The 27,275-nt window shown below is 35.0% G+C and overlaps 1 protein-coding gene and 1 long non-coding RNA gene across 6 annotated transcripts in view; one reads left to right on the top strand and one right to left on the bottom strand.

The window, feature by feature from the left end:
* Nucleotides 1-26,609, bottom strand: part of LOC125240560 (FERM, ARHGEF and pleckstrin domain-containing protein 1) — a 92,787-nt gene extending 66,178 nt beyond the window's left edge. For 3 of the 5 annotated variants that reach the window (XM_048148489.1, XM_048148490.1, XM_048148492.1), the window contains exons 1-3: nucleotides 25,864-26,350; nucleotides 24,326-24,499; nucleotides 20,676-20,827 (exon numbers count right to left, since the gene is read on the bottom strand). In XM_048148489.1, coding sequence (XP_048004446.1) covers nucleotides 20,676-20,827; nucleotides 24,326-24,401 — 228 coding nt within the window. In that variant the 5' untranslated portion in view covers nucleotides 24,402-24,499; nucleotides 25,864-26,350. The other 2 variants (XM_048148487.1, XM_048148488.1) reach the window with 2 other exon arrangements.
* Nucleotides 10,246-13,006, top strand: LOC125240561. Its single transcript, XR_007178637.1, has 3 exons — nucleotides 10,246-10,675; nucleotides 10,882-10,944; nucleotides 12,642-13,006. It is a non-coding gene; the product is annotated as an uncharacterized LOC125240561 (long non-coding RNA).
* Nucleotides 26,610-27,275: the final 666 nt, after the last annotated feature.

The following is a 27,275-nucleotide window of genomic DNA, read 5'->3' as shown; positions in this document are numbered from 1 at the left end:
ACACATGTACGCTCAGTCCGTATACAGCTTTAAAAAATGTGGGCATTTGAAAAAATTGGAACTCACAGAGTTGTTAAAAAAAGTTAAATCGCTGTCGGTTTTGCAACGATAATTAAGCATGGAATTTCAATAAAAACATCGTGAATTATACTAAGCTATAATCTAAATTCAGAACGTGAAAAAAGTTTAGTTTTAAATACAGATTTCAAGCTTGATTATCATTACAAAACTAACAGCGATTTATGTTTTTTGTTAACAACTCACGCTAATTGAAAGTCATAAATTAAAAAATGCCCATGTAAACCCATGTCACTTCTATACTACGACTTCTAATCTATGCACTCTATGCAGGGCTCATCATCGCGACCGAAAGGTCGTAAGCGCCGAGTAAAATCGTAGCGCTTGCGACGTTACGGAAGCAGGCCATTGGTTCACACCCCGCCCCCTCGCCCCGCCTTCAGCTTACAGGCTGTGACACGTTCGTTGTTTGCTATAGCTCCTCTATACGAAGTAATAATTACTCAATGATTTTGAGTTTGTAGTCAACTACTTACCTCCTTTGAGAAGTTAAACTGTAAAAAAGGTAGCATACAAGAAGACAGAGAAAAAATTCGCATCATCTAGCTTTCCTTCTCTGTTCATGTCTCATGTGACTTAAATTTACCTAAATATGTAGATAACGTTCCTTACTCAGTTGATTGTTTATCTAGGTGTATTTCAAATTACTTTGCACTTCATTTTGCGTTACTTTTCTATACTTACTTAGATTAAAAATCGTCAGCCTGCCTATCCCCGCAAACATTATTCAAAGTCGTATGTGAAGGCCGATACCTCCAGGCAGACAATTATGGTCGCGTGATAAATGATAAAACATTCAGCCCTATCGCACTATTTGTAAGTGCAATAGGGACGGTCCGATGTTTTATCATTTATCGCGCGACTATGATTGCCCTGCAGGTCTTCAGAGGCCTGTGCTGTGCATTACGTATATGCGGGTAGACTATCAGATATTTTCTTTATTCTTTTTGGTCGTTAGGTTTTTTTATCATTTAGTTTGATACAAAATAAAGTATGTGTATAAAATAAAAACCTAATGAATAGAGTACAGCTAGCAGCACTAGCAGCAGTCAAGTCAGAGACACAAAGAAAGACAGGGAATATCGACGCATATCTTATCTTATCCCAATACCGCCATCGCCATCTGCATCAGACTCTTTATCTTACCCAATTTCCGAGTCTCTTCTCTAAATTTCAGTTTCTTGAGTTGAAAATGTTGAAACTCATACTTAGTAATAAATAAAACACAAAAAAACATATAAAAAAAACAATATAATTTTAAATTATAGCTTAGGCCCTGTACCAGTTGCAGTCGCCACGTCTGTAAAGTCCCTTGTAGTTTCTTTTAAATGGCTAAATACCTAGATGTTATGTCATAAACATCTGTGACGTGACTGAAAATTAAAAAACATCGCTCAGAGATAAGGTTCAAATTAGCATGGCAAAAAATACAACAGTGCAGTCAAAATACGAAAAAGCAAATGTCAATGTCAATATCACTGCCGTATTTCAGGCAATAAGGGCTGTTATCTCAAATATGAAAAAATCTCAAAAGCAGGACTTTATAAAGACTTTCTAGGAAAATTATTTTTAACTTGATAGGTAGACCAATTTATAAAAGTTGTACGAAAAAAAATTCTGAACTAAGTTTGTAACTATATATGAAAAGCATTTTTATCTTAGATTGCATATTTTAGTATCGTAACGATTTTTCTTTCAAATAAAAAAATAATTATTAGAATAGATTCACGGTGTCTACCGTAAACTGGGGTTACATTGACCAATTTGGGAATTTAAACTTCTCTAGCTTCTACATGTTATGGGTAGCTATAGCTAGCTTCTACATTTAATGGGTATTTTTATCCATTAAATGTAAAGAAAGAAAAAAAATGGGGTCATCAACTTTTTTAGTCTTTTCCTACTAAAAATCTAGAAAAGTAACAAAATAATGTACGCAGAAAAAAAAACTATGAGATAAACTTAAACTGACATTGGGGTTACTTTGATACCCTATGTTTTTTTTAAATGGTAATCGAATGTAACCCCTTGCAAAAGTATTTTATCTCAAGAAAAGATAAAAAAAACGGTTCGCACAGTCAAATATTGGAACTCTTTAACGCTATTTTGGGGTTACTTTGATCAAAAATAAAAATTACCTACCATCTTCGAAAAACCAACTTTATTTGTAATTGTTTCAATATTTATCACACGAAGAGATCAAATTATTTGCCTCAACTCAACAAGTACCGTGACATAATCAGACAATAATCAACTATGTGTCATTATGGTCAATGCTACCCCATGCAAGTGATCAAAGGCACCCCACAGAGTAAATCATTAGTAATAAATGCCTAGTTTGACTTTATGATACAAAACTCAATACTTACAATGGTAGGTATAGCTAAGCAGAAACACATTTCTGGCAAGCTACTTAATATTCACTGTGAACCTTTTACTTGAATACCACTACGTTAGTTTAGAAGTTATTTAAACATGAAAAATAGCAACAAACTATGCTTATATTTTAACACGTTATCCGCACTGCCCACGACCATACTTACTTGTTCACTGCGCTGCGTCAGAGCACCATTTATAAAGGTTGGTTTAAGGTTATCATATGTGTAGATTTCGATAAATTTATTTTATTAATACATAACCGACTACTCATAACATATTAGTTAGTCAGGTTTTGTTCGTAGTCCAAAAGGGTCAACCCTAGCACTTTTCCCTATTCACCCCAACGTTAGGGTGAGCGAAAATTACTAAATAAAACGACATATTTTCAAAGACAAACCGAAGTTCACACCGCTGGAAGATTTTTTGTGTAAAAAATTAGCATGGAACATATAAAAAAAGTGCTATCGACGTTCAAAAGTCGGTTTTGGTCCTATTCAGCACAAATTACGGTAGTTCATACCCGTTCCGACCCCATGTACCCAAAATCTTTAGAAAACGATGTACTAAGTACGAGTAGCCCGAATTGCAGCGCCGTCTCTAGATGAATTGGGTTACTAATTTATGCAAACTACTTAAGTCGCAATAGATGTCATTTCATTTAGTATTTTAGAGGTAACTAGTAAAGATAATTTAGTTTTACAATTGTGCGAAAAAAGATTCTCATTTGGCCAGATTTCTTAACCGACTTCCAAAATTCAAAAGGTTATAAATGTATAGTTTTTTTTAATATCACTTCTGGTCCAATTTCAAACCCCACAAATATTAACGGCAAATTGATAATGACATTAAGTTTTTTTGAAATAAATTTGTGACATATGTGGGTAGTTTAGTAATTATAGGCACCGACTGATTGTGGGTAGGTTTATATTTTCGCTCTCTGCTAATAAATCTTGTATGGAACGGACGTGTTTTCTTTGATGCCTCTTCATCAGTGCTGATCTTCGGCTGGGAGCATACCTTACAAAATTAAATGCCAAAAAAAAGGTTATCAGTAAAAATTACTTATTTGAAAATAAAGTCATAACCGTTTTCATGCTTATACATTGAAATAGATATCACGCACGAAAGTAAGAACGACAAGGCCCCCTGGTGGCTGAGCCGGGAATCGAACCCGCCATGTCTCTCGCTATACCGTAATCCTCTAAGTGCCACTTGCACCAACGAAGATGGAGGATTAACCTGAGGGTTAACCCACTATTTTACATGGAATTTGACAGTTGACAGCCCACTAACCCTGAGTTAAGTGGTTGGTGCAAATGGACCTTATAAGATTCATATACGAGGTGGTCAAAATGTGCCTATCAGAGATAATATACACTAGAGAAATTTCGTTGGGTACCACACGGCGGGCGGGTGGCCTAGTGGTAATGACGTTAGCTGCGTAAGCTGAAGACCCGGGTTCGATTCCCGGCTCGGCCATCAGTAGGCCTTGTCGTTTTTTCTTTCGTGTATGATATCTATTTCAATTTATGTATGTATGTATGTGAACACTTTATTGTACATAAGACAAGTTAGGACATATAAATACAGTATATTTATGGTGTACAAAGGCGAACTTATCCCTATAAGGTGTCTCTTTCAACCTTTGAGCGAATTGAGAATTTATTATTTATATAAACTTGAAAAAGAACAAATCAAAAATTATTCAATAAAATAATTTTATTTCTTCCATAGTTGTATAGTTTCATACTTATGATTTTTATTTTAAAGTAATCCATTTATATTATAGCAATCATGGGTGAAACGTGGAGGTTGACAGAAGTGTAATTAACATTTCTAAATGTTGATTTCTTGTATCTAGTCTAACTACGAAGCAATACATTGACTTATAAATTGCATCCATATACAGAGAGGTCATTCATAAAAACATCACTTTAGGTAAGTTATATATCTTTTATACAATTTGACAACCATTGACCACACATCCCAATTCACCCCTCTTCCGACCCTAATCACCCCTTCGTACACCTATTCACCCCTTTGCGACCCGATTCCCCCATTCCTGATCCTATTCACCCCTCAGGCCGCGGATATTTATCCATCAAATTGAAATTGAAATCGTCTGTCAATGAAAAGAAAATTGTAGTAAGTATGTATGGAACATAAACTTTAGAAGTGTAGGTATACACTACATTCAAAAGGATAACGAACAAATTCTGAGCAAAATTTTACACAAAAATAAAGTTAAAATGAGTAAATAATACAATAAATTTAAATGCCAACTTTGACAGACATTTTCATGCCCCTAACTAAATATATTATTTTCCCTGGAACTACGGAACCTTACACTGACCGTGACCCGACGCGCTCTTGGCCGGTTTTTCTTCTCAATGAAATGCAGAGATAATAAAAAATTACACCTCCCAATTTATAATATTTTTTTTCCAAAATTCATTTTTGGCACAAGCTTTACCTTAGCCAACTGTACCTTTCTTTCAACAATCATCTTTTGCTCTCCGAGATGTTTCTAAAAACCCCTTACTCAATGGGGATACGACGTTTCATAACAGAGTTCCTCTGACCACCTTTCTGCTCCATCATCAGATCACCTCCATGATACCATAATATTGCATTGTCACGTGATTTACATATGTGTGCAAAATTTCAGCTCAATCGGAAACCGGAAAGTGGGTCAAATTTAGCTTCTACGTTTTGACCCAAACTAACAAGGCAAGTTGAATAAAAGCTTGTAAAAAGGCTTCTGATATCAGATACAGAATACAGAATACAGAATTTATTGATAAAATAAAAGTACATTTTACAAGTCAAAAATAATATACAAAATTTACAATAATTTACACAATTAAAATTTAAATATCATTAATATGAGATTGAATTTTTGATTGAAATTTAAATATCATTAATATGAGAATCATCATTCTCTTGCCCTTATCCCAGTCACTTGGGGTCGGCGCAACATGTCTTTCTCTTCCATACATCTCTGTCACTCGTCATCTCATCATTAACTTGTTTTACTTCCATATCATGTCTCACACAGTCCATCCACCTCTTCTTCGGTTTTCCCCTCCCGTTACTTCCACCACCTTCCACATTCATTCGTAATACCTTTCTCGTCACATGCCTTTCATCCCTCCGCATTACATGTCCATACCATGCTAGTCGATTCGCTCTTACTTTTTCAACAATCGGTGCTACTTTCAGGCTTCCTCTGATATACTCATTCTTTATCTTATCCATTCTTGTCACGCCACACATCCATCTTAACATTCTCATCTCTGCCACGTGCAATCTCTTTTCATCCGTCACCTTTAGGGCCCAACACTCTGATCCATACATGACGACAGGTCTGATGACTGATTTATAAATTTTGCCCTTCAGTCGAAGAGGCATCCGGGCGTCACAAATGGTTCCCGTGACCTGTCGCCATTTCATCCACCCCGTGCTAATACGGTTTTTCACGTCGCGGTCGATATCGCCATCACACTGTACGAGCGAACCAAGGTACTTAAAGTCGGAGCAGACTGGCAATAAAATACCATCGAGTTCTATGGCAGCAAAACCAGAGAGACCGCCGAAATCACAAAACATATGTTCTGTTTTTGATCTACTGATCTTCAGGCCAACATTCTCTAGTTTTTGCCGCCACTTCTCGAGTCTGCTCTGTACCTCGAGCCCGTCTTCACCAACAAGCACAATGTCATCAGCGAAAAGCATACACCAGGGTACCTCCTCCTGTATGTCCGACGACAAAGCGTCCATAATAAGGAGAAAGAATAAAAAGAAAGAATATGATATTAATTTAAATATATATGATATTAATTTAGATATTAATTTAAATATCATAACAGATGAGACAGACATATGCAATGACAATATAATACTGCACGTGTTTCGTGAAATGTCAAATCACCTCATACAATTTACCGCTCTAAGGCAACTAAGGTAGGGTTTGTTATTGCACTTTAATTACATATTAATGATTTCTAGCCCGTAAGATATATATTTGATTTAACAATGGATAGATAATTATGCGAGTGAGAGTGTAATTTAGATTTTTATAAGGAAACAAATATTTTTAAGCGACCCGATCAGATATTTATACGAATAAGGACCCTCCCACATCTACCGTCTCGCGATCGTAGCGTCGGGCCAACTGGCCCCGTAGCCGAATGGCATTTCTCCGACGCCAAACGAAAGCGATACGCCGCTGGCTCTGTCGCGCCAATACGCAAGCGCGATAGAGATAGATATCTACTAGCGCTTCGTTTCGTGAGCGTTTCGTGAGCGATTGTGCCATTCGGCTAGCCACCCTGTATGGCTAAGTCGCGCCGACGCGACGCGGCGTCTTTTTCCATACAGTTGGCCCGACGCTACGCTCGCGAGACGCAAGAAAGAGAGACTATGTTTTTGCCGGTCACGAAGCATCACAATTTTTTGCCGGGAATATGTCGTCATATACTTATGGCCTCTATAGAGAATCGGATATATTGTCACGGCCATTCATAGTCATATACGTATGCTGGTGACTGTTCCATGAACATCTGGTCTAGTTGAATGGAGAAGTGCCATTCAAGACGAGCGTTACTTTCTAAACAACGAGGAACTTACGGTTACTTACGTGTTCGTGGTATGCACAGGGTAATCTTTAATGAAATTAAAACATTTTTTTATATAAAAATTTGAACCAGAAGCACACCATACGGAATATTGTATTTAATAAATAGGTACTTATATACCCGCCCGCATTTCCCTTTCTTCTATTCTAAGTAAGAATCGATTAATAAGTATCTAAATATGTAAAAATAAATTAAATTATAATTGTTTACATACAACCTGGTTGACAGAATTTGACGTAGGTGCTGTCATATATATTTTTAAAATGACGTACTGTTAATACCAGCGTAATGAAAATTTATTCCAATGAGTAAGAGAAAACATGAAACTCTTTTCAATTTAACCGAACTAGAATGAAATCATTTATACTCATTCGGTTGTGTTCGTTATTTTCTTTAATAATGTGATATATTTTTATTTATTTTTGATGCACAAGCCATGCACCTTTACACTTTAAATGAGATTGGATCTCCACCTGACATTATCGACTTACCCTATTTATTTTGAGCACAGTTTTACACTGGTATGGTTTTTCGTGTACGTACACGATTTTCTGTCAAAATATTTGTCAAATTTAATTGTCAACGCGGAGCGACCGGCGACACGTCTGCCTCCGATGAGCCGCTCACGGCATCTAATCGAAAGGAGAATTCTGACAGCAATGGCGAATGTATGGAAATTTTACGATAGTTTAAATTTAAGGTAAAATTTCTTTGTTGCCTTTGAGAGGAAAAATATAAAAAACCTCAAAACTTGTAGTCCATTTATCTGGCTTTCAGAATCACATAATGTTATAACTAGAGTATTGAATTTTTTTAACAAAGTTTACTAAACGGCGACATACGTTTTTCTCATTTTAGGTCAACTTTGTGTGGGTTTAGTTATTACACCGTTAATAATTGGAGATTGTGAATAGTCAAAAGTTGTAGACACACTCTTTAAGATAATAACTACATTTATTTTATTTCATTTAATTTAGAAATGTGAGCAACATTTGTTAAACGCCGAATGCACTTTTCGAGGATTTCGTACGACCCCCTCTTAACTTGGTACTTTCAACTTGAGCTACTAGATGGCGGGGTCACTGAAATACGTTTCTAAAAAGTTTATATATGAAATATTCCATGTCAAGCACAGAACGTTTAACGTTATTTTGTAACAAAGATTTTTATTCATAAATTAAATTTTTACTGATAAGTTAAATATCAGTATTTTAGAATTATCATTATTAACATCTATTACTTATTACAAACAATGTCCGAATATGTCCAACGTAAAACGAAACGTTGGAAAACATGGCGTTACAAAAGTAATATTTTTATGTCAATTCAAATTCGAAATTGTGTTTTTGTTGATTTCTTGTTAATAATGAGTGAACCCGGCAGAAAAAAACGGTATTGCATTTTCGGCTGTGCGGATTTGGGTAAGTAAAGTAGTTTTTGATACATTTTCCATTTGCGTGGTATTTATTTCTTCATATATATATTGCGCTGTGATGCGGAGAAAAACAAAAATAGATTTAAGAGAGCTTTGTTCAAACACTACCTAGACAAAATTTAGATGCCTCATTTATTTGTGAACTACCTAACCATCATTGGCAATATACTTTTGTAGATCTGTATTCATTAAACAAACAAACAAAGCATTTATTGCAAACATATTACATGGGGGAGTAATATGACCCTGCAAGGGCGCAGCAATCTTACAACTACTTAATAGTAGGTATATAAATAAATTACAAATTAGGTTTTACAAGTTATTAGTAATACTGTAGATTCTTTAGAATTAAGCTACTTAATTTTATCATAATGGGTATTAATTAAACATTCTGTCATCAAAAAATTCTTGCAATGTATAGAAGGCTTTGTTAATTAGATATGTGTTAAGGGATTTTTTGAATAATTTAAGATTGTCTATTTATTTTATCGATTGAGGAAGTTTATTAAAGATTTTTATGCACATCATACCATGACAACGAATTATAATTATGTACCTTTAGACTCACCCAGATCCCACAGTCAAACTGTGTAAATAGTTTTGGGGGACATTGTATTTACATTTAAGTTCCTACTTCCTATGTAAGATATTTATTAAATAAATAAATAATAAATACACTTGGCCTATGCGTTTTGGGTATTTCTAATTTTTCGTATAAGATTAAGCAAGACGGTTTACCACCACGGTATCCAAGTTAAAATACTACTACAGGTTAAATGTGTAGTTAAAAGAAACGGTGTGCTAATTTGATTCAAATGTTATCATATGTTGCAGGTGCACCCATGCACGGTTTTCCTCATCCGGAAAGAAATGCTGAATTGTTTGATAGTTGGCTGTCAATTGTTGGACATAAAGTAAAGGAGACTGACCCTTTGAAGATATATAAAAATAAAAAGATTTGTGACTATCACTTTACACCAGAGCAAAAAGTAGCATGCCACCGCTTAATTTATAAAGCTGTACCATCTGTGAATTTTGAAGGTGGGTAAATAATTATACACTGTGCTTTTATTGAATTCCGTTAATTTCGGCATATAGTTAGGTCCATTATAGGAAACAGAATAGCATGGTTAATTTTTTTATTTCGTAACTTTTTTTTGAGAAATCCCATACACCTGCGATAGATGTTACATCAATTGCTGTTAAGAAACGGGCTCTGTGTTTGATATGCGATTGACATGAAATAGTTTTGACACTTACTTAGTGTGAGTTAATTGTAAAGCCCGTTTCTCAATAGCAATCGAAGTTAACATCTATCGCAGGTGTATGGTTTTTTTTTTAGAAAAAAATACGAATTTAATTATCTAACAAATGTAACTTTGCCATTCTGTTTCTCATAATGGACCTAAATATATGCCGAAGTTAACGGAATTCAATAAAAACACGGTGTATAGTGCTGTGCTATGTATACATTTTAAAGTATTTTTTACCAAATAAGAAATCAAACTTATAATAACAAAGTTTCTAACTATATATCTATTAGATTTAACAGTTAGGGCCTTGTAAGTTAAAATTCACAATAAAGTGAAAAGTATAAAATATTTTAATTGAGGGTGAGAAATAGCATCAAAGTTTAAGATCTGCGCAACAAGTTGATCTGCCAATATATAAATAAATAAATAATATTAAATAATAAATATGGTGGACACCTTACGCAGATCAACCTAGCCCCATACTAATTAAAGCCTGTACTATAGGTACTAGGCGACAATATACATCCTTATACATATAGATAAATACATACTTACATACATAGAGAACACCCATGACTCAGGAACAAATATCTGTATTCATCATACAAATAAATGCCCATATCAGGACCGCCGCTTTGCAGGCACTACCATCTGTGCCAGACCGGTTGTCAAGTTTTTGATAAGATTTCTTGAACGCTAAACAAATGAGAATATAGTGCACATACACTAGGGGAGCTGGAGTATTCCAACAATAATATTATCTTACCTTTATTAATCAGTTTTACTACTTTATTTTTCAGGTGTATTCATATCACCATCTTCCATAAACATAGAACACAATTACTGCCTGCCAAATATTGGAATAAAAGAAAATTTGTTACAACAAAATAATGAAGGTAATAATAATAATTATTTGTTTTACAAGGAGGCCAAGTTGGTTTGGTACTTAACCAGGCCAATATTGTTTTAATAAATAAAAAACTTAAACTTTTAACAGTTCTTCACTAGCATTAGTCAGTTACGTAATTGTGTGAAATCATTAAAAACTATAAACTGTATGATGGTTTGGAATGGATTATACATTAGATTCATTTCTTTTCAGATATAAGTGAGCGTCTTCATCCAGCCGAAGTTCCTTCTTCATCTAAAACCGCTTCAGACACTGGTAATTATGTACTTTTTTTTAAGCTTGCTATTATTACACTTATCTGTGGCATATTTCACAACAGTGACAATTGTCGCCCGAAATCATTGCCTGGTCTAACAAGAAATTGGTTTATGCGTGTAAGGACTATAAGGAAATATGGGGATGTATAAAAATGTCTACTTGTATAATTTCGTCCCTATATAATTTTGACAAAGTATAAAAATGTCCACGTGTATATTAGACGAAATATAAACATGTAGCATCAATAGACTATATAGAATTATGTCGAAGTATACTAATGTCCACTTGAATAATAATTATTGTCAGTGTATATTTATGACAAAATATAAAAATGTCCACATTGTCTGGCTTTCGTCCCTTATTTTTTGTTTGTTGTTGTCAGACGGTTGTTAAATGAAAAATGTGGTCAATATTATTATATGCACTAAATGTATCGTATTTGCTATAACGTAGGACCCTCTTAAAGGGTTAATTTTATTTATAGACAAGTAACTATATTATGAACAGCTTAAGTAAAGAAGTAGACATTTATATACCTTAAAACCGAAATAAATTACATATATGAAAGAAAAAGTGACCAAGTCCTCTGGTGCCTGAGGCTTGAGTCCTTGTATAGATTACTCATATGAGAGATAATTTCGACAGCTGTGACCTGGGTGGCCGAGCGGATTAAGAGGCATCTACCGCGATAGGAGGGTACGCTGGTTCGATTCCAGCCTCAGGCACCAGAGGACTTGGTCACTTTTTCTTTCATATATGTAATTTATTTCGGTTTTAATTTATATACATAGTAGTGTGACTACTTTAAGACAGCACAAGTTGAAATATTTTCAATAGATTATAATTTAACTTGTGTTCATTAGAATTTATATACCTAGTCATTTTTTATATAAGACATTTACATACTGTGAATGTAGACATTTTTATACTTTGATAGTAGTCATTTTTATATTCTGACTGAAAAATATTTAAACGTTTTGAAGTATTGGCTTTCTAATACTCAGACAAATTTATGTTTTCAAAGTAAGTAGACATTTTTATACATCGCCATATTTCCTTATAGTCCTTACACGCATAAACCCTCTCTAGATAAGTTTTAAAAAAATAAACATGTGTATAGATAAATACTTACATAGAAAATATCCATGACTCAGGAACAAATATCTGAGTTCATCGCACATATAATGCCTTTTGTTGGGATTCGAACCCAGGACCGCGTCTTAGCAGTTAGTGCGTTTATTTCATTTCGTTTATTTAATTGCTTGTGTGTACAGTAGGTCTTATACTAAATAATGTTTCAACACAACCCTGTAAAGGGCACTGCAATTTAGTTACAAATATAAATACCATTTATCATGCATTTACAATTTACAAATATATTATAATAATAATATATAATATATAATATATAATACTTTTTACATTATCCGATCCGATATTGAATGTCGGACCGATATCCCATACATTAATTACAGGCGCCATCTTCGGTTTTTTCCATTGAAAATATTGAAATCTGATAATGTGTTAACGGCCTTAGGGTCATTACGCACCAGACCGGTCGTCATATGGGTTCGTAGCTAAAATGTACAAAACGGAACCCATATAGTTTCATCATGTCTGCCTGTCCATATGTCATTGAATTATTAATTTTGATAGCAAGTAATTTTTTCTATAATTCTTATTTATAACTGCAGGTCATAAATCATCGCAGTTCCTGCACAAGGAAAGTAAATCTGCACAAAAGGAAATCAGAAGTTTAAAGAACAAGTTGAGGAAGTCAGTGAAACAGGCACGACATTATAAAGCAAGACTCGCCACGGTTTCTAACCTGTTACATGGATCTGACGATATGGCAAGATTTACAAAAAATATGAGCCGATCAGGCCGCATTTTTACGGGCATGCAATACCGCCAAGCATCAAAAAAACCAAAAGGAAGAAGATACAACATGGAGGAAAAAGTATTGGCGCTATCCATTTTCAAGAAAAGCCCTAAATGCTATAATTTATTGTATAAATATTTTAAATTACCATCAGCAAAATCATTGAAAAACTTGTTGTGCGACATAAAAATATTGCCAGGTATTAACAATTGCATTTTTGAAAAATTAAAAGAAACTGTTGATGGGCTCATTGAAGAAGACCGATTGTGCACTTTAATGTTCGATGAAATGTCACTGACACCTCATGTTCAATACAACCCTGGAACAGATGAACTGAAAGGTTTTGTAAGCCACGATGACAAATTAAAAATCGCCAACCATGCAATGGTTTTCATGGTAAAAGGTATAAAAAAGAATTTCAAACAACCTGTGGCATACTATTTCACACAAAGTCTGAAAACGATTGAATTGAAGACGATTATAAAAGATGTTCTCAAGGCTATACACAAAACTGGCCTTAAAGTGATATGCACGGTGTGTGATCAAGGGGCAACAAACGTGAGCGCTATAAACAGTCTCGTTAAAGACACTAGAGAAATTTATCTAAAGACAGGAAAACAATGGCGGGAGGAATGTTTCGAAGTCGATGGAGCCAAAATTATTCCACTTTACGATGTCCCCCATCTTATCAAAGGATTACGAAATAATCTGTTAAACAAAGATATGCAGTATAAAGATTCAAACCAAAATGATAAAATTATGAAATGGGAGTTCTTCGAACAGCTTTATGAAGCCGATAAAACACGCGGAGAGCTTAGGTAAGTCAGCATTCATAATTAATAAATTTTAGCAGTAGTAATGTATATCAAACTAAAGTATGGTATCCCTATGAAACGAACAAAAACCAGCAATGTACGTCGAACAGCCACATATATATTTTTTTCAAGGGGCTCGCTCGTGGCTCGCTCGGCCTGCAGTATTAAATAAAATAAATAAATAAATAAACATAAATAAATATTGGGGGACACCTTACACATATCAACTTAGCCCCAAACTAAGCAAAGCTTGTACTATGGGTGCTAAGCGACGATATACATACTTAAAATAAAATTGTCTATTTTCAGGAGCCTTCATAAACTAACAGAGGAACACATAAACATTAATAAAATCAAAAAGATGAGAGTGAAGATGGCTGCCCAGATTTTTAGTCATAGCGTGGCTACAACAACAGACCATTTCGTTGCCAGAGGACTCTTGCCCGAGGAATGTCGACAGTTAATAACTCCTGTTCTCTTGATTGATAAGTTATTTGATAGCTTGAATGCTGGTACATTTCATGTACCAAATGGCAAATTATATAGAGGAGCTGTGCGCCAAACATCAGAACATCATGCACTGTGGCGAAAGGCAATAACTTTTTTTAAAAATGCTAAATTTTTATCAAAAAAGAGGGAAGGACACAAAATAAGACTCGTCGAAACAAATATTCCTACCACAAAAAATTTAATTAAAACTATCGAGGGAATGCAAGCTATTTGGAAAATTCTTAATCAAAAATATTCACTAGATTGCATGTTAACGAGAAATTTTAATCAAGACCCGGTTGAAAACTTTTTGGAAATATAAGAAGTTTAGGAGTACGAAACAATTCGCCAACATGCACTACTTTTGAAGGTTCATTTAAATCTCTGCTCTTAAATAACTTTAGTTCCCAACAGGCAGTCAACGCGAATTGCGAAGAAGATTTCAATTCATACTTGCAAACTTTGGATTTTTTTTTGGACGAAAATAAAGAAAAAGAAAGTTTAAAAAAACAGAACGATATGCAAATAAACGAAAAACTTATGGAAACATTAACATCAGAGTCGACAAACAATGCCAATTCGTCTACGCAGGCGCGATATGTTTGTGGCTGGGTGCTAACTAAATGTTTAAAAAAAATTATAAAACAATGCTCTCTATGTCGAAACTCTTTGCTCGCAATAAACAAAAATGGAAAAGGTACTCTCATGCAGGCTAGGGAATATACCAACAAGAATTGGCTTTGCTATCCATCCGATGCATTATACAATAGTTTTAGAGAAATACAGGACATAACAGTCACATATTTAAAAACAAATTTGAGAAAAAACAATATTAAAGAAAATATAATGAATTTAACAGATTCTTTTGTCGCCTTTCCTTCGAGTTGTGAAGAGCATCAGGATTCATTTAAACATTTTTTCACCAAAACTACTATTAATGTATTAATACATAGTTGGTGTCGCTCTGTAAATAGAATTTTGTCGGGGAAGCAAACATACACAGAGAACGATGATCCTATTAAAAAAAGTGCTCAAATTTATTACAATAGTCATAAAAATAAGAAATAATTATTTATATAAATATTAATACGTAAAATTGCAAACGGGACTCGTGAGTAACTATGTTTTTAAACTAATTTCCGTTGTTTAAAGGACGGCTTTGTCCCCGTGGCCTCAGAAAAGACAAGTCAAGAAGTCTTCTCCCAGACTACGTGAACAACGCCGTCCTTCAAATGTCGTCGATTAGTTTAAATCATCAATTTATTTATTTAATCGTATGGCAATAAACACTCAATACAGAGAATTCATAAATCTAACTCCAGAGAATTAATCCACTTTAAAGCTTCGTTCATCAATGAAAACATTAAAATAATTATGAAGGCTCGTTAAGTTTTAGTGAAAATAAGTATATTTAAATTTCTGTACCTCAAAAACTATGTTTTAACAATATTTGATAATGCAAAATGTCATTTACTTTTGTCCTCCTAAGCCCTTATTTTGTTACTCAATAAAAGTTGAAAATAAATTTTGGAATATGTAGAAAAAATTGTACACATAACACGAGGACTGAGATGACTATAAAAAAAGTTATGTGCTTGCATTATTTGCCATTTTTATTTCGGTCTTGGCGTAGAGCTCCTCTTGTAAAGACTGTACCTAAGTACACGATACAATACGGCCATGCATAATATGGAATATTTTTTCTCCGAATCCACATTTTGAATTAATGTTTGTACTTTTTTTAACCAGTATATCTTAAACTATGTAATAATAGTAGCTATTCGTCGTGATGCATGAGTATGGATTTTCGCCAAATGTGTATAGTGCAAAGTAGGTAGATTTCAATGTATGTCCAGCGTTTTTTGTCAATCTTCACAGGTTTCTTATCCCAGTTTTCACAATTGTAATAGTTATATTTTTAAAAGCCGTTTCACACGCATTAGAATGTCATCATACCAAAAAAATAGTTATTGTAACTCATTTCGACATTTAGGAGTCAGGAAAACTTTCACTCCAAGCACTGAAAGTTGTTTTTAAAAAGCGTCAAAAAGTCGAACTCAGCAAAGTTAGAAAACCTCAGAACTTTCATTACAATCAGAAAAATGTTTACTATTGTGGAATCAGTAATGTTTCGGTATGTTTTGGCTAATATTATTGAACATTAAAAAAACTTTTTAACAGGAAAGTTTTGTAAAGACTGCCAGAAGACAGTGGACAAAAAAATATTGGTACCATGAGATATACTGCTAAATTTTATAGACCAACCAACGTTATGGTATGTTTATATCTTTAATTTGTAGGTTGATATCCATAAATTATATGGAAACGGTCCTGCTTGAAAATTCACTTTTGTATTAAAAGATTTGCCATATTATGTTTGGCCAGATTTTATCGTGTACAGTCGCCATCAGATATATAAGAGTGCCCGAGGTACTCAAAAATATCTGAACACGCATCTAACGCCTAGGCAATAGAGGCGTATTCAGATATTTTTGAGTACCTCGGGCGCTCTTATATATCTGATGGCGACTGTACAGTCTTTATTATAGACGTTAAAATTTCGTGAGACATATTCAAATATTTTATGAACCTACGGTTGTACTCACGTTATTATATAGCTACTGCTGCGACATATTTCGGGCCAATTTCCTCTTGTATTAGTGATTTATTTACTATTAGCACACTTATTGTTTACTATTTTACCCTGTCATGTATTATACAATAATAATTTAAAGCCTAAAACCGAAATAAATTACACATATGCAATAAAAAGTGACCAAGGCGTCCAGTGCCTGAGGCTGGGTACTGGAGGCCTTGGTCACTTTTTCTTTCATATGTGTAATTTATTTCGGTTTTAATTTATATATAGTGGTGTGACTACTTTAAGATAGCAAAAGTTGAAATATTTTCAATAGAACATAATTTGACTTGTGTTCATTAGAATTTAAACCCTGACCAGAAATGACTATGACCGATGCTGTTATTGTGATGTATGCGGTAATAATTCAGCAATTACCTATGAAGAAAATAGTTTTTATGAAACTCCGCAACATGGTGCCTAGTCATGATTTCTGGTCAGGCTTGCTTGTGTAACCATTATAATATGTGAGATTACCTGAACAAACTATATTTATATAAGTTTTTACTTAAGTAATTAATGTTATTCTCTAAGCCCTATCTTCCTTTTCTTTATGTGTACAGTTATATATTACAGTTATATTTTCGGCCTAATAAATAAATAAATCAATCGGCACATACTGGTTTTTTTCTTTACTTTTTCATGACTGTCCCCTTGACTGTGTAGTCACCTATAATGAGATGTTTTGTTTTTTCATTTTATTGTCTGCAACAATATTATACGAAATAAAAACGTGATGATATTATTGTAGGCAATAAAATGAAAAAATAAATACATCTCATTGTTGGTGACTACGAAAGCCCAGAATGTAATAATTATAGGTAAGCATGTGTGCGTGCACACATGCATAAGATTTAGTACACCAAAGACACGCTTGGGGCGCTTGCATCAACGTGCGTCCACGTTTGCTCGAGAGATGGCTCTCTTTTTCTAATACTATATTATTATACTCTTTGGGGCATCTAATCGAAAGGAGAATTCTGACAGCAATGGCGAATGTATGGAAATTTTACGAAAGTTTAAGTTTAAGGTAAAATTTCTTTGTTGCCTTTGAGAGGAAAAATATAAAAAACCCCAAAACTTCTAGTCCATTTATCTGGCTTTTAGAATCACTTAATGTTTTAACTAAAGTATCGAATTTTTTTAACAAAGTTTACTAAACGGCGACATACGTTTTTCTCATTTTAGCTCAACTTTGCGTGGGTTTATTTATTATACCGTTGAGAATTGGAGATTCTGAATAGTCAAAAGTTGTAGCCACACTCTTTAAGATAATAACTACATTTATTTTGTTTCATTTTATTGAGAAATATGAGCAGCATTTGTTAAACGCCGAATGCATTTTTCGAGGATTTCGTACGACCCCCTCTTAAACGCTTACGAGTAGGTAACATTACATGTGAATCGTACAGGATTTTTTTGAGTCTGATTCCCATAAGTTAGTCTCGACTTGTACGACGTAAGTAGGTACCTACACTAAATTCTCGCGTTTTGTACACATTTTTAAAATCACACACGGGTCGAAAACGATAATTTTTTCCAACGTTTCGGCCAGGTTACAGGTTCGGGACCACGGCTAGTACAACCTGGCCGAATCGTTGGAAAAAAGGTAAAATCAGGATACAACAATGGTGTTCCGGATTTCTGGATCACGTGTGCGGCGCCGAACCCAACACGGAGAGTTCTTTTTGAGACTTGAATGAAATGTCAGATCCAAGTTTTACAAGCTGGTATTGTTATTATTATCATTATAAAATAAAAACCTCCTTTCCTATTGTTTATTAGAGACAGGTAAATCATTTGAGAACAATCCCACTTGATTATGGTAAGTAAGAAAAAGAAAACAAGTAGTAAAACATACCTACGGTCAAACGAAACGGGTCAGTTTTACACACACGTCACACGCACACACACGGGTGACGAGTTAAGATAATCTGACATTAATTAAGTGACGAGGTTTTATAATCTAACACGGCGGCGGCGGGGCAACAGTAGGGTAAAGTTAAAAATAGCAAAAAAGTGGCAGTATCTAAGGTAAAAATATGTGCTTCTTACGTGTTTTTTCTGTGGTTATTATAAGCGACAATGTCAACTGATTTTTGTGAAAAAAATTAAAGAGCAGCAAATTATTACCTATTTAAACTTCATTATAATGTAAGCGTTAACTTATTTACATATAAGGTATTAAGGTACCAAAAAAACACCCGACAGCTGGCTAATTTGGCAATATCGGCTCCGGAAATACTTCGTATCCAGTGCGATGCGGGAAGATGATATGTGAATTTCATACAGTCTTACACGCCTAGACTGCAACGCAACATCCTTTTATCTTCCAAAGTCATATTTTACCACAACGTAAATTGAAAGGGTTTTGTTTTCTTATGGATCAGATTTCACAATACATTGTAATATTTATTTTATTACAAATTGGGAAAATCTCTCTTATTAATTTCGGCGACAGTTGCCAGCTGTGTATCGCTATCCTGTTTACTTGGCCTGCAATACTTCGCTTCCCGGCCTGTATAAGTAACCTAAGAGACCTAAGCGTGATTGTGATGGCGCATAACTCTCATAACTGTCAATGGGAGATACAATAGATATGTAGTCATTCTCTATCCATACAATAAAACACCTCTTTTGTGTCATAGAGTGGGCATGTAAACCACTGATGATGTCATGTTTTTCTTCATAGTAATATGATTATTCTAATATTTAACGTTGTTAAGCCCTTTTCCGTTATTTTTATTACTATAGCAGCATTGGTAGCATCGAATTTGAAGAGTAGTGAAATTGTATAGGCAGTTTAACACTTTCGCTACCAAGAACCCGACTGTCGGGCACACCGCTCGTAGAAGCGTAGCCGATTACATGGGGAAACCCGTATGTAGCGAAAATGTCGTAGCGCCGCGTAGAGCCCGGTTTCGAAAGTGTTAATGCAACCGTCATTGTATAAGGGTTACACAATCATTTGGTACAAGCTTTCATCGTTGACTGTACTTTTTCCCCAGCAACAACAACTTTTTCGCAAGCAAACAAAGTCAAACATACGGCCCGGCTATGGATGCCTTGTAACTTCAGAGGTGTTATTTGTGCATTCCCCTAACCCCTACCCTACCCTAACATTCCCCTTGCACGTTCCGCGACGTTCACTACACGGTGATGATCAATAAAATTGTTTAAAAACTCAAATAGTTTTGATTTTATTATCACATTATCTCCATCTCTGTACAAACACCTTATTGTTAAAGTGGCGTAAACTTTACCTCCGTTTGATAACGATCACCGCAATCAACTAACAATCGGCGATCAATTAAAAACATTGCCCCTTGTTACGTAGATACGTGGATAACCAAGATTGACAGGTTCACTTTCTACAATGCAAAAAAATATTACAACCTGAGGCCACGTAAATAACGGAAATTAGAAATAAATATATGTACGCGCCGAGCGTAACTTGCGACGGAGACGATCGGCCGGGTTTTAACGCTTTTCCTCAATACCTTTAACCTTTATGGTTTTCCTTGGTCTCCCCTTGGAAATTATAGGTAAGTTTTCGTAAGAGTCCAATTTCCGTCACAGAATAAATAATAGTAGGTAATAATAATAGGACACTTTCTATTACAAAACCGAAGTTTAAAAGTAGTTTAGGGTCGAATCGTATTATCCCTTTCAAGTAATGGAAATATTGTCCACATTTTAGTCTATTGACTAAAGTGATACGTGTCCACTGATGACACTGCAGTTAATAGTGTATAAAACATAGAAATATGTCGATTAGGCAAAATTGCCCTGGTGCACTTTACACAATGTGTCGGCATAAATTAGGAACCTGTGAGATGCCTACTGACAAGTAGATTCTCATTCTAAATTTCCTTGAAGCTATGGCTGTTAAATGTAAACTTACCTGTATTTGAAACATGGATATTGTGTCATCCAACATCTGCACCCTGATCGCCAGCATCTTGCCGCCTTTCTTCGGCGTAGCGGGCGGAGTCCGGGAGCCTCCCCCCGCGCCGTCCACCCCCGCCGGCGTGCTAGCCGAGTGGTGCATACGGCCTGAGGAAATACTCACAATTACAATTTTATCTCATCTTACGCAAGCTAGCCCTGAGTGAACGCTTTAGAGCGGAGCGTTGCAGCGAAGTGGGCGAGCGTGCCTCCACCCTATGCAGCGAAAACTCAGGACACAAGTATGAGCTTCAATCGCTTGACATGCACGCCGCGCCCAATATGGGCGTGCACTCAGGCCTTACACTAAGAGATTTAACAGATATTTCGACGACCGGCCTGGCCTAGCGGGTAGTGACCCTGCCTGCTAAGCCGCGGTCCCGGGTTAGAATCCCGGTAGGGGCATTTATTTGTGTGATAAGCACAGATATTTGTTCCTGAGGCATGGATGTTTTCTATGTATATAAGTATTTGTATATTATGTTATGTATACCGTGTCCAATAAGTTTGAATACAGCACAAATAGCCAATAAGACAAAATTAACAAATAGTTACTACATTATTATTATATTTTATGAATGGCACTCTTATTTACTACATTCACAACAAATGTTTTGGAATAACTCCAGCATTAACTTGTTTACCAGCCTCAAACGCTTCTCAAACGGATCACACGCGGCACGCACCGTTTTCTTCACATTTCATCTCAAATACTCTCAATAACCTTTTTGAAATGATGTAGGTTTATGATTTTATAAAAATTTAGTCTTCAAAGCATGTATGACCATACAAAATAGTCTAATACGCCTAAACCTGGAGGCCTGGGTGGCCACTCATGTTTCGGATAAAAAACTGCCAAATTAGTCTGAAACTACGCTAGAATACCATTTGCCGAATGTGCTGGAGGTGCGTCTTGTTGGGACACATGATACTCATTCCCAAGCATCCTTTTTAACTTTAAGGCATTTTTTCTCCAAAACCTTGGTTTTAAAGAAAAAAACGTTGATTTTAACGCTTTTATCTGTAAGTACTGAAGGTAGTTTACCTCGCTTTCATACTGCATCCCACACCTGGGCCGATGGTGAGCTCTGGAACCTAGGCACATTTTTCTAGTTGCCCGGAACGTTATCTATCCTCGGTACCCATAATAGTTTATTTTGGACACGTGGCGTCTGTTTTATCATACAGATTCTCCTTATAAAAAATAACTCGTCACCTGCGTGCCGAGCAAGTATTTTGTTGGCACTTTACCTCTTTGTTTTTCTTAGACACTTCGGAAATTTCATGTACTTTGTGCTTGTATTTTATTAAGAGGAATATACTCTTTAGTTTAAATAAGAATTTGATGGCCTGTGATCCCTATATCTTTAGAACTGAGGTAAAATGTGAGTATTCGGACTTATTGGACACGGTGTATATCGTTGCCTGAGTGCCCACAACACAAGCCTTCTTGAGCTTACCGTGGGACTCGGTCAATCTGTGTAAGAACGTCCTATAATATTCATTTATTTATTTATTTATAGGCAGGCAGTGGCCAGTGGTTCAGATATTTGTAGTAGTAGTAGTAGTAGTAACTCTTTATTGTACAAAAACACATAAAAAAAAGCATACATTGAGATGTGAAGTACAAAGGCGAACTTATCCCTTTGAGGGATCTCTTCCAGTTAACCTTTGAGTAAATGAGAGAGAAAACTTGAAGAGGGTAACAAATTCCGCAATTAGTACAACATGGTACCATAAAGACAATGGGCAAATAATATATAAATAATTAATAAATAAATAAATACACATACAGTAATAGGATAAACCTAACTATATTATTTGTGTATTATTTCTTTGATTATTTGATTACATTCCTTTTATGAAACATTGGGAATTACTTTTTTTATATACCACGTATGGGCAAATAATATATAAATAATTAATAAATAAATAAATACACATACAGTAATAGGATAAACCTAACTATATTATTTGTGTATTATTTCTTTGATTATTTGATTACATTCCTTTTATGAAACATTGGGAATTACTTTTTTTATATACCACGTCGGTGGCAAACAGATATACAGCCCGCCTGACGGAAAGCGGTCACCGTAACGTATGGACGCCTGCAACTCAAGGGGTGTCACATGCGCTTTGCCGACCCATTAGAAACTTGTTTTTTATGTTGCATCCTTTGGTACGTAAAATTTAATATCCACTTCAACTTCTTGAAAACATGATACTTGACAGACAGCTAGGATAGGTATTTCAATAGTGATACTTTAGCCAATCAAAGGTGATTTGATAATTTTCTATTACATCACTATTATATAGTAGGCTACGTGATATGGAACATGATATCAATATACACCCTGTTTTTAATGAATTCCGCTAACTTTAAGAGAAGGTTTTTTAGATCAAATACAATTAATTTCTCTAAGAAACTAGCGTCTTAACTCTTAAGGTTATCGAGTTATTAAAAAAATAAAGATAATTACTGAACACGTGTGTGACAGCCTTTACCAATTCCTAATGTTATTTGTTTTGACATGTGTCGTCAATTCATTTATTATGTATGAAAATTATGAAAAATATTTTTTTGCGAATTTAACTAAAAGTGATATACAGGGTGGTTCCTGATAATGAACCTACTTGTCGAATTTAACGGAAAACAAAAAAAAACGGTGTATGTAAAAATATTACAGTCCTTTCATCCAGTATACCTACAGAGGAAACATTGTTTGATTAATTGTCACAAATAAAATTTATTAAATTCACCTGTAACATATATAAATGTAAAACAAAATAATAATTTTAGGATGCTTGGCAGCTAGAGGGTTGGAACATATTAAATGCAAATAAATTGTATAAAAACATATTTACTAAAAATTTAAGAAATAATTTTTGAGCCATTTACCAATTAAATTTGGGTTGGGCTGAACCCAATCTTAATCGGCAGGACGAATCTTTTCTCTAAAGGGTACAACATAAAAAAAAAACTGAAGGACAGAGTAACAGACACAAAAGCTACATCATAAATAAAACTAAACCAAAACAGCATAGCTTGGGGAATACATTGAGTATGAGTGACTAAGAGCCACTTGCACCAAGTTAACCCGAGGGTTAACCCTCTATTTTATATGGAATTTGACAGTTAACACCCCACTAACCCTGAGTTAAGTTAGTGTAAGTGGGCTAATGAAGTCATATATGACAAACAAAAATCAGAAATGACAAGTTGAATCCATACTAATCCATACTAATATTATAGATGGGAAAGTGTGTGTGTCTGTTTGTTTGTCCGTCTTTCACGGCAAAACGGAGCGACGAATTAAAGTGATTTTTTTTTAAGTGGAGATAGTTCAAGGGATGGAGCGTGACATAGGCTACTTTTTGTCTCTTTCTAACCCCCCACTTCCCTAAAATGAGTGATGGAAGTTTCTATGGAGCATTCCACAATTTTCGAAATTAACGCGAGCGAAGCTGCGGGCAAAAGCTAGTAATAAATAAAATAAATATTATAGGACATAGTATAGTTGAAGCCAACAAAGGTTATTAATTCTGTATCCTTCATCTGTATGATGACAAAATATCAAAAGTGACAAAATGTAAAAGTCTCACCAGGTAGAGTATGATATCCAATGGTGGACAAATGTCCAGTAGAGTTGCAGGACCCTGGGGGAAGGTCTGATTCCATCTTTCTGTTATCCGTAAACCAGCTTCAAGTCCAAGTCCGCAACCAATTTTATGAGAGCCATATTAGCTCCCCTTCGACGCATTGTTTCTCCAGGGTACCTGTGTACAACAATTAACAACAGTCAGCTTCATTACCACATACACACTCATAAACCTCAATATGAAGTGAGGATCCCAAAATATTCAGTGTATTCTTGATCATATTAAGTTCAGGCTAAAAAAATGTTCTATATTGTTTGAAATTTACCAAGTTTCAAAACTTAAAAAACTATGGTTAACTAGGTATGAAACAGGTAGCAATTCTGTTGAACCCCTCATGTGCAAGCGCGGATCCAGCTTCGATGGCCAACTTAGGCTCCAGGGGGGGGTCATGACCCCCATGACCCGCCCCTGGATCCGCGCATGCTCATGTGTTTATCAAGCATTTAATATGCAATTTACAATCTTGACATTTAAAATTACAGTCTAATTTTCTTGAGACTGGGACAAAATATATGAAGATATGACATTTCAGTTTCCTTATAAGCACCTTGTATACATGCTTCATTCAATTTGAAGGAAAATAATATTCCATGATGCAAATATGTACGTCAACAGTTGCTGAATGGTGGGTTAGTGACTGTAATTCAAGGAGCATGAGACACTCACGGAATTAATCATGAATGATATAGGTAGTTATCAGGGTTCTAAAATATCTGATATTTATAATAAATATTGAATGTTTATGATATGTATATCTGATATATATCAAGTTCAATATATATAAATTATGTATGAAAACCATATTATTATTTTAATGCATTATTTATTTATTAGTAAAGTATTTGCTTAAAAACAGTCAAATAAATCAAAACAAAGTTTTCTTTTAGATTAGGGAAAATTCTAATAATTTTTTTTTTAATTCTTTTTTATCAGGCAAAATCAACAAAAATACACAATCTTGGATATATATTGTCGAACCCAGCTTGATATATATCAGATATATATCTTGATATATATCCTCGAACCCTGGTATTTACGAATACCCGTGAAATAATTATGGGCCTTAAATAATAAATATAATAAATACAGGTGGTGTACTAACTTTTAAAGTGCTTTCACCTAAGCAACAACTTCATATTAAGATATCTGTAATAACTTATGACAACTAAAATATGGCTAATGATGACTAGATACCTAATAAAAGATTTTATTATCTACTCATTAAATAAACAAATGCATTCAATTTACTATCTACAGTTCTGTAGATAGATGGTTCCATTGCATACTGACAATTTAGTGATCAATCTATGCAGTTTTCTGTTCAAAGTACTCAAAACACAATTGTAACTAGTATGAGGTACTCAGTGTTGAGTTACCATGAATGTGAAACCAATTAACTAATGGATATTAAGATCATGAAACGAAAAGTACAACCCCTTTCAAAGGCACAAGATAAATCTTTAGAAAATTCTTTTACTTACCTGTGTCAAACCAATATCAGCATTTTGACTATTCAAAGCAATAAACAAAAGCACTGTATAAAAACACAGTTTTTACATCGCAAATAATTCAAATCAGAGGATACAATTAATTTCAAAAATTGCACTAACTGCAAAAACGGGGGTGCCCGCTTTTACGCCCTTAAAGTATAAATAGTTAAGTTTCAATGCAATAATCAGAAAATAGGTCAACAGAGGTGTGTCCGGTCACTCCGACAGAGACAGCAGACGCACTGGCTGCCGCTGCCTCCGCTCCACCTTCCTTCACCTCCGCCGCGACGCTAGCAGCGCCGCGCTCGCCGCCGCCCACGGGGCGCAGCGCATGACAATCTAATAAGACGTAACACCCTTGCCAATTCAAGTGCCACCGGTGCTCAACGAACGCCTCAAAAATTATTAAGTTATTTCCAAGCGTATAACTGCTCGATAAAACATTAACACAAAACTATGAAGATAACTAGTGCTTAGGAGAAATCTTTTCTTACTTTCTGACACCAGTAGATGAAAGAGAGGTCAGATGCACCACCCGGTTCCCAAAGTTCCCCTGCGGGTACGGGCTAAGTCATTGATCTAATTGGTCACGTGATGCACCAGCATTTTAAGCTTATTAGCACATTTCATTTTGTTAATGTTGTAAATGCATTATATTACATATTAACAAAGGAGCAGCCGACGTATAGTATGAGAAAAACATATAAATAATATAATTCTTTGAACTTAATTGCAATGGTCCGCCATATTTATTTACTTTTCTCTGAAATGTGTTGCCATATCATAACCAGACCAAGACGACTGCTAGGCCCGTCTTACACAGTCTGAATAGATTATTCTAAAAATGCAATCTGAGAAATTCAGAACGTATGTCCGGTCTGAATCAGGTCCATTTGAAGAACTCAATGTGAAAAAAATTAGAATGTGTGGACAGTGGTGAAATTATATGCAACTTTAGTGCCAAGATTTGGTTAACCGTCTATAAGTGGGCTGAATTAGCCCGTCTGGACCAGCCTTTAAAGCGTATATCGGACAAAATGGCTTCCCACAGACAGTCTTAAAAATTCATAATCTTAAAAAAAACTTGTATGCAATCTGACAGTTCAAACTGACACTGACAGATCTGTCAGTGTCAATTTGCATACAATTTTTTTTTAAGATTATGAATTTTTAAGACTGTCTGTGGGAAGCCAATGTGTTGTAGGTGTGTTGCGTAGTGATTGGTAGTGATTATATTCTCTTTGGTGTGTTGCTTCCGTGGTGTTGCTGATAAAGAGCCATAGTCTGCAGAGCCCGTATAAAGCTAGGAACATACTACGCGGACGTCCGTCGTAAATCGACCGCGGACGGGAATCTGGACAATGAAATTACATATAACCGTGCAAACTATCGGTCGACGGACG

Source organism: Leguminivora glycinivorella, chromosome Z, assembly GCF_023078275.1.
Source record: "Leguminivora glycinivorella isolate SPB_JAAS2020 chromosome Z, LegGlyc_1.1, whole genome shotgun sequence".
NCBI lineage: Eukaryota > Metazoa > Arthropoda > Insecta > Lepidoptera > Tortricidae > Leguminivora > Leguminivora glycinivorella.
Note: the sequence above shows the minus strand (reverse complement) of the source record. Positions and strands in the feature narration are given on the sequence as shown.